This window comes from Pogona vitticeps, chromosome 2, assembly GCF_051106095.1.
Source record: "Pogona vitticeps strain Pit_001003342236 chromosome 2, PviZW2.1, whole genome shotgun sequence".
Lineage (NCBI taxonomy): Eukaryota > Metazoa > Chordata > Lepidosauria > Squamata > Agamidae > Pogona > Pogona vitticeps.
The window spans coordinates 168,182,015-168,190,259 of record NC_135784.1 but is presented as its reverse complement, the minus strand read 5'-3'; the positions used below and the strand labels follow the sequence as shown (position 1 = coordinate 168,190,259).

General features: G+C 43.4%; 1 protein-coding gene across 1 annotated transcript in view; it reads right to left on the bottom strand.

The window, feature by feature from the left end:
- ESPL1 (extra spindle pole bodies like 1, separase) overlaps positions 1-8,245 on the bottom strand; it is a 49,328-nt gene that overhangs the window by 36,651 nt on the left and 4,432 nt on the right. Inside the window, exons 4-8 of the mRNA XM_020778144.3 lie at positions 7,998-8,102; positions 6,811-6,931; positions 5,850-5,986; positions 2,922-3,115; positions 210-452 (exon numbers count right to left, since the gene is read on the bottom strand). Of these exons, the coding sequence (XP_020633803.3) occupies positions 210-452; positions 2,922-3,115; positions 5,850-5,986; positions 6,811-6,931; positions 7,998-8,102 (800 nt within the window). The remainder of the gene's footprint in view (positions 1-209; positions 453-2,921; positions 3,116-5,849; positions 5,987-6,810; positions 6,932-7,997; positions 8,103-8,245) is intronic.

Genomic DNA, 8,245 nt, shown 5'->3' with positions numbered 1-8,245 from the left:
GGGTCCTTTCTTAGGAGAAAGGGGGGGGGGAATGTAAAAGTATTTTAAATGAATGAACGAATGAAATCGTGACAATAGATCTCAGATCATACAAATTTTAGCTGTGGAGGAACTCGGTGAGATCAGCCGCCACTACTTCTGTAGTGCACATCAACTAGAACGACACGTACCAATCACAACCGAAGTGCCAAACCAGATTGGCCACTCACCATTCTGTATGCTCACTGTAGTCATGATAACACAGCACTTGGGCCAGTTCCACTAGGATCACAGCTCGCTGATGGAACCAAGCGCTGCCTTCCGGACAGAGATCAAGCAGGTCACAAATCACATTGAAGCGTTCTTGGCCAGTGTCTCCCCGGACAGTCTTATAGGCCTTCAGTTCTTCCAAGAGCACCTTCATGAGGATCTCAGCATCTATGCTATGGCCTTCTAGGCCTTCCTTCAAAGTCCTATGACGAAGACACGAGCTGGTCAGGAGCAAGGATCAGAACTGAACTGGCATCCAGGGATGGGCAAGGATGGCTTTCTTAAGAAATGGGTGAGACTCAAATTAAGAGAAGTCTCTTATTGTGGCGAAGCAGCCAAGCACAACATCATTTACATAGTCCTGCCTGTACTATGGAAAGAGAAGGCACTATTATAAAGAACAAAAGATTAACAGAATTCTGGTTCCAAAGTCGCTTGCCAGAAACCTCTGGAAACCATAAGTATGGAGAGCTTGCCCATCCTCCCTCCTTTGCTCTAGCATTTAGTTGTCAGAGGTACACAACCTCTTCACATGGAGATTCCCTGAGTAGCAACTATTAAATGTAATAATTGATCAATTTCAATATACATATAGCCATCCTTCCTACATAGAAAATACACAAAAGTAGAGCATTTCTTCCTTCTGGTACAGTGCAGCTTGCCCAAGGCCACACAGATCGGCTCTTCTCTTGGCAGGCACAGTAAGGAACTGAAGTCCCAAACTCTGGCTCTGCAACCGGGTATAAATTTACCCCATTCTGTTTAAATTAGGATCGGTCATCCTTTCCTGCAACAATGCATTTCTGACATGACTTCTACGTTGTGCAGACAAAAGGTAGACTACAAAGATTTTTTAAAAAATCACTACTCCTACATTCTAGAATGAATAAAGTGTCTTCTTCCTACACCATTCATATTTTTTTTCCAAATTCTTCTTCCCCTAATTGCTCCATTCTTAAACTTAATGACTAAACATAAGCCTTTGTTGCATGGAAAACCCTCAGGTCCCTTTACCTGCATAACAACCATGTGCTGTATCTTCTTCCCCAATACCCAAAACATCCCTTTCGAAACACTATGTGTGCAGTTCTGAATCCCCTACACCCAACAGGTGTGCTTTGGAAGACATCTAGAGCATGTGCACACAAACCAGAGTCCTTTTCTATTTCCTATAGCATTTTCTGGATGCGCAAGCAGTGTTGGGAGTTTGTCCACCAAAGCTTCCACTGTTTAAGGGAGACAGCTAAGGGGATAACTGCTTGAAACCATCGCTCTGTTGTCTCCAGGAGTATCATACATGTGCAGCAGGAAGCCCTGCCTGCAGTAAGAAATGCAATACAGTATGACCACCTTCCCTTCTGCAACACCAATATCCAGTGACCCACTTATCCACTAGCTAAAAATACTAAATTAAAAAACCCGCAGAAAGACCTTTTTATATGTATTTTAAGGTGTATTTAACAGAATTGGTCACTAGAGGGAGCCAGAGACCCTGCAATGTATAGCATTTGATACATCCATGTTTTCCAGTATCCCCAGGAGGGCTTGACGCCCATCCTCTGCAGATACTGTGGTCCTGCTATACTACCCTGACCCACCAATTTCATTACACTAATAATGTCGGATTTCAAAAGGTAAGTAGGCTCGAGCTAGGGGAAAAATCAGCAACAGTGATTCTCTGAAACCCCAAGAGAATCACTGCTGCTAGTCTGAAAACACTGGGCTATAAGAATCAAGGAGCTGAGTCAGTATAAAGCAACTTTCTGTGTGGGATTATGTCTACTCACCTCGATCTAAAATTCAGACCAAAATGTGCAAAAAAACCCAGGGTTCTGAAAAGGACCCTACACGATCCTGACTATTATAAACCCCTTTTGAGACACCCTGTCAGGCCTATTTATGCTGAGCTATCATATGAAGTAGTGCTTGGGAGCATGAGAGGAAAGATTGATCGTGGCGTTAGCAGGCCATTTCACACTGGGAGGGTTTTTTTTGTGAGCAGTATGGAAATGTCTGGTGAATTCCATTAAATGAAGGAATAATTCAGTTTGAAACCCCAGGGAGAATAAAAACGTTAAACTGAACATTCTCTTGCAAACACGCAATAGAGGAGGAAAAACTTCCTTTTGTTCTGCCGAACTTCAGTGACAGGAGTGACATAAACACAAAACATGACTGATCACCGATGGAAAGTCACAGGAAGTGGACTGCTGCTCAAGGTGGAACGCTTTAAAGGGCAAGCAGTACTTTACTTCGTTTCCCTCCCTACGAGGATATTACCTTGTAGTGAAGGAATACTGCAGTTCCTTTTCTATTGGAAGGCCAAAGGGAGAATTTAATTGGAATATCTTTGTTCTTTGGCAGAAGAGCTTTGCTACAAGTACTGTACTAGGAGATGGACTTCATTTTGATTTTAGGTCTTTTTATCTGCTGTGGTCGTTTCAATGTGACATCATGTGCTTTTGTTTTAAAGTGATGCAAGACACTGTGAGCACTGTTTTCACAGTGGAAGTCAAGGTGGGAAGAAAAACCATTTCCTCACAGACATAGAGCTAAAGTTCAAAAGCAATCTAGGGGCTATTGCATCCTCACCCCCAAATCACTGGCTTTCAAGTTTTAATTGGCCAACATCAACCCCCAGTTTTAAAGTTATACACCCATCTTCTCCTTACTTCAGCCTCAGATCTTGTGCCCCATTTTTGCTGGCATCCATCTTGACTTTCACCCAATAGTATATTGGCTCTGCCATCAGTTCTGTGATCTTGCCATGACAAGAGGCCAGCCAGAAAACAACCGCCTGCAAAGCTTCCTCTAACAAGCTTAACTTCCTGTAGTTTTCCACTTGCAGCTTAAAACAATTCTGTAACTGTGAAGACAAAAAGAAAAGCACAACAGTAGCAGTCTCTCATAAGCTACCTCAAAGCTGTCAAACTATTCTGATTTACGGACCACACCTTTTAGGTAACAACCTGCTAGACCAGCTAGCTCAATAACATCTTCTGGCTGAACCCCTGGTGGCTCCAGAGGAGGATTAACACACTCTTCCATTCAAGGAGCTTCAGGGGATTATTTGAAGTGAAGTAAAACTCCGGTACAATTGGCTGACCTACCCTAACAAACAGGTTTTCTCCTCTGACAAAAGGCCTTTAAAATTCATCAGTAGCAGGACAGTAGACCAACAGAGACCAGAGCAGGGGTTCAAGCCAGCGCGTAGTGGCACAAGGCAGCATTAGGATCAGAGAAGGAAGACTATAGTATGACTTGGTCCAGAAGAATGAAGTTGTAGCCTTCACCCTTTGTTAAGTAATAAGTCATGTATTATTCATGTTCTATGCTAATGTGGTTGAAAGGTGGAGCCGAGAGAGATGTTAAAAGGCGGAGCCTGAGAGGAGTCAGTCGGGGAGTCTGAGTCAGGGTTTGGAATCAGCGAGAAGGAGATAGTTTTGGGATCTGAGGAGTGATTGGTCTGAGGAGTGATTGGTAACCTGTGATATTTAATATAGAAGATTAATACTGATGCTTGGTGAAACTGAAAGAAGATGCTTATGAATTATCCTAGAAACCATCTGTAATCAATAAACCTGTTCTATTAAAAAGTCAGTACCGAATGGACCTTCATCTTTTCTAAGTAAAGTACGTAGATAAGGAGATCAACTGGTGGCAGCGTGTCAAGAGGTTCTGGTTTGCTTTTGTGAGCTCTGTGCTTGGGGAGACAAACAGGGGCCACGAGGGGCAAACGTCACAGAGGTCAAGAAGTGACTGTCACAGGAAAGGAGCTTCTGGTTATGGGGAGATGGCTGGAGTGCAGATGGAGGAAATATCACTGCGACTATGACCGAACACAGCTTAGAGCCCGTTATCGGGCCTACTCTGTGGCATTATGGCTGGTGAAACGCCAGTATTTCTCCAGTCGTATCGCTTCCTCAGAGCGTCATCCAGCAGAGCTATTTCAAGTGGTCCAGGACCTTCTTCGGCCTAATGGTTTGGTGGAAGTCTTGGACTGCTCAGTGGCATGCTGTAACGAATTTGTTACACACTTTGAGGGAAAAATTGTTCCAATTGGACTCCACTGTTGATGCAGAGCCTATGGTTGTGTCCAGTGCTCCGGACCTATGTCATAATTTATTGGATGAGTTTCAGTTTTCCTTTTCCATCAGTGGATATAGCCACAAGGCAGTGGAGGTTTGAAATCGGAGTTTTCCTTCTCCTAGTTGAGCTGCCTTCCAAGGCTGATGAGCCCCACCTACCCGGCCTGCTCCCTGATAGTGCGGAGATTAGAACACAGGCCTCCAACTAACTTTGACATATAAAGCCCCAAACAGCTTAGAACCTAGTTACCTAAAGGACCGCCTTCTTCCATACAAGCCTGCCCGTCCTCTAAGATCAGGCCAGGAGGCCCTCCTGAAGGTGCCATCCCTGAAAGAAGTGAGGGGGATGGCATGTTGAAATAGGCTCTTCTCGGCTGTTGCCCCCCAACTTTGGAATGCCCTCCCTATAGAGATCCACCTGGCTCCGACATTTTTGGCTTTTCGGCGCCAGGCAAAGACCTTTCTGTTTAGGCAGCATTTTAATTAATTAATATTCTTTAGCTGGCCATATGAGCAACAGGATTTATTAATATTAATGTTTACTAAGTGTTTTTAATATAGGATATTACAGTGGTGCCTTGCTTAGCGATCGCTCCGTTTTATGGCGAAATCGCTTAGCGATGCTGTTTTTGCGATCGCAAAAGCGATCACTTTGCGATGTTTCCTATGGGGAAAATTTGCTTTGCGATGATCGCTTTCCCGCGATCATCGCAAAGCCCCCATTTTCGGCCAGCTGATTGGCAGTTCCAAAATGACCGCCAGGAAAAAATGGCCGCCCACTGTTTTGCCTCGCTTTAGAGGCACCGAAAATGGCCGCCGCAATGGAGGATTTTCGCATAAGGTTAGTTTTTAAGCCCATAGGAACGCATTAAAAATCACTTTTTAAAATCGCTTAGCGATGTTATCGCTTAGCAGCGATTTTTGCTATACAGATTAACATCACTAAGCAAGGCACCACTGTATTTTAATATTACCTACTTTTAATGGTTTAAATGTTTTAATATGGTTGTACGCCACTCAGAGACCACTAGTAATGGCGTCTCTAAAAAAAATCTTGTAAATAAATCTTGTTGCAATGGGTTGAACACTGGGCTTAGGCCTGGGTTTAGATCCCTAGGATCCTTAGTGAGGAGGCAAGGAGGACTTGGGAACACCAGCTGATCCTCTGTTTACTCAAAAAAGTAATACAGTACCCACTGAATTTACTGCAAATCGCAGGTGAGGAGCATGTGTTCCTCTAAATACTGTTGGACTGCAACTTCCATCAGCCCCAGCCAGCATATCCACAACTAAGGGATCATGATACTATGGGATCTGTCATTAAATTGGCTGGCCGGTCTAAAGCCCGAGTTTAATGGTTGCTCTACTTCTTGCCTATTCATTTTCGTCATAGAAAATAAGAGTCTCTTCCAAGCTCAAGTAGCAGAAGCATCTTCCTAACTGCATATTTTGAGAGTCTCCCGAACATCCTTTGTGCCAGCTTATGATGCCAGGAAGAAAATAATCAGTTACCTTTTCCGTAAGTACGCCTGGACATTTGGAAAGCTCTTCTTTGGCCAACCATCTGCAGAAGAGCTCTGCTATGGAGTTAGATTCCGTATACATCTTATGAGAGTAGAAGCTATACGCTAGCCGGGACACACAGTAGGCTGTTGGGAGAAAACAAACAGATTTTATACTGTCAGTTCTTGTCAGAGGTCTACCACGTTGTCTACAAGTTCATCTCTTTGGCTCCAGTAAGCTTCCAAGAGGAAGTTCCTTTGCATGAGACCTGCCCATTGTGCTTCGAAGGACAAGTTCAAATAAGCTGTAATTGTTTATCATCCAGATATTGTGGATTCAAATGTAAGCCAGAGAAATTTTCAGAAGAGGGAAAGGTCAGCAGCTTTTGCTCATCACCATGCTATGTCCCTCTCTCATAATATTAAAATCCTAAACTAATCTATGATGCTAAATAATGGGATACTCAGCATAGAAAAAAGAAGTCCTTCATCACACAGTACACAGTCAATTCAATACTACAGGATGTAGCGAGGTTCACCACCTTGGTCAGCTTTAAAAGTAGATGAAACAAGTTCAAGGAAGATAAGGCTGTCAGTGGCTAAAAGTCACAAGGACTATGCACCATTTATAGTACCAGATGTGATATGCCAATTGCTGGAGAAGGAGCCACTATGTTCCTCTTCTGCTTTTGCACTTCTCGGAGATATCTGGTTGGCCAATGTGTGAAGAAAATGCTTCCTTTCCTGTATTCTTCACTATTTAGCCGCACGCTAAGGTGAAGCAAGATCGTTCTTTCATCTCATCTAGTGCAAGTCTTCTCATGTTCTTATAATCCCTCCAACTGAGATTATGATCTCATAATGATAGACCTTCTTTACTTCTCCCTCATTAGGAAGGAAAATGGACTCCAGCTAACAGGGCACTGCACCACCAGCTCACCTGCTGCTTCTCGTCAGTCTTTGATACCAACCTGAGAGATCCAGGTGTTCAGCCTCCTCCTTCTCATTAAGATCTTCTAGCATATCCAGCATCAAGATAACGGTTGTTTGAAGAGACACCAACAGCTGTGGCAACCCAGGACACTCGGGTCTCTGCGAGGAACAACCATAGTTTTTAAGAACAGAAACGGGGGTGACACAACTTTACACGTTTGTATTTTAGTTCCTTCATAGATTCTCTTTCAGTCAAACATTCATTTAGAACGCAAGGCTTGAGCCATTATATCCTTTTTACCTCTGTTTTGTTAAAGATGCTTTGTTAAAGATTGCCAGGAATAAATGCTCATACAACATTTTGGACAGCAGAGCACGTGGCTGTTTTCACTAATAGATATTATATGCAGAAATGTCATGCATGAAGGAACTGAATGCCCATTCTTTGGACATCCAATTGTAAGTCCTAATCATCATCCTTGCTCTCATTCATTTTGCTGATAGTAAAGGGTGTGTACCGAAAAATAGCAGAGCCACATCTGTTTTCTACCAAGAGAAGACTTTGCATGAGTAGATATGGGTACCTTTCCAAAGGCAGTTTTTACCAAGATGAGTCCTTCCAGATATTCTGGACTCCGATTCTCATGTCCCCGAGTAGCCACACCTGCAGGGGCTGATTGGAGTTACAATTCCTCCAGGTTGTGTGACCTATCCTGAGGGGAAGACTGGTTCAGAGGTGGCAGTAGGCCAGGGTTGGAGAGCTGACCCTACAAATGCTGGACGACAATACCCCAAATCCCTCTCCCTATTGGCCATTCTGGCCATGGCTGATGAGGGCTGTAATTCAACAAGATCTAGAGGCAGATTCCTTAAGCCTTCCAGTCAAGAGATCAAAATAATTCCATGCCCTGTCAAGGGACAGTCCCTTCAGCCCAGAACCTACTCTAAAGGGAGAAGCAACTCAACCCACTGGCAGCAGTTTAGCCCCTCTCCAAGCACAAGTTATTAAGACAATTTGACAAGAAATGATTATCATTTTATTTTATGAATGAAAAGCAGATGCTCCCCTACTGAGGCAGCAAAGAGCCTCTGCTACACTGACATTTAAAGGACATGAAATTTTATAAAAACTTATTCTGACAACTTAATCTTAAATACATAAACAGGGTTCCTTTTGCCTGTCCAAGATTCTGTGGATCAGATTTCACCCATCTGTTCCCCATACCTGTAGAGTCTGAAGAGAATCGTATACTATTGTTGTGAACAATTGGAAATAATTATACATCAGTTTCTTCAGAGCTTGTTTCTGTTTCACATTGTCTGATGAAACCTGTGAAGGAAAAGCGAGACAGAGAAACTTGGTCTCACACTGTGCCTGTGTATGGTTATCCCGTCTTCAACTGGCTGAGAGCCCTGATCAAAGAGGCGTTGCGTTTAGAACAGATGCACAAGGGATGCCCTAATGTTGGTAGA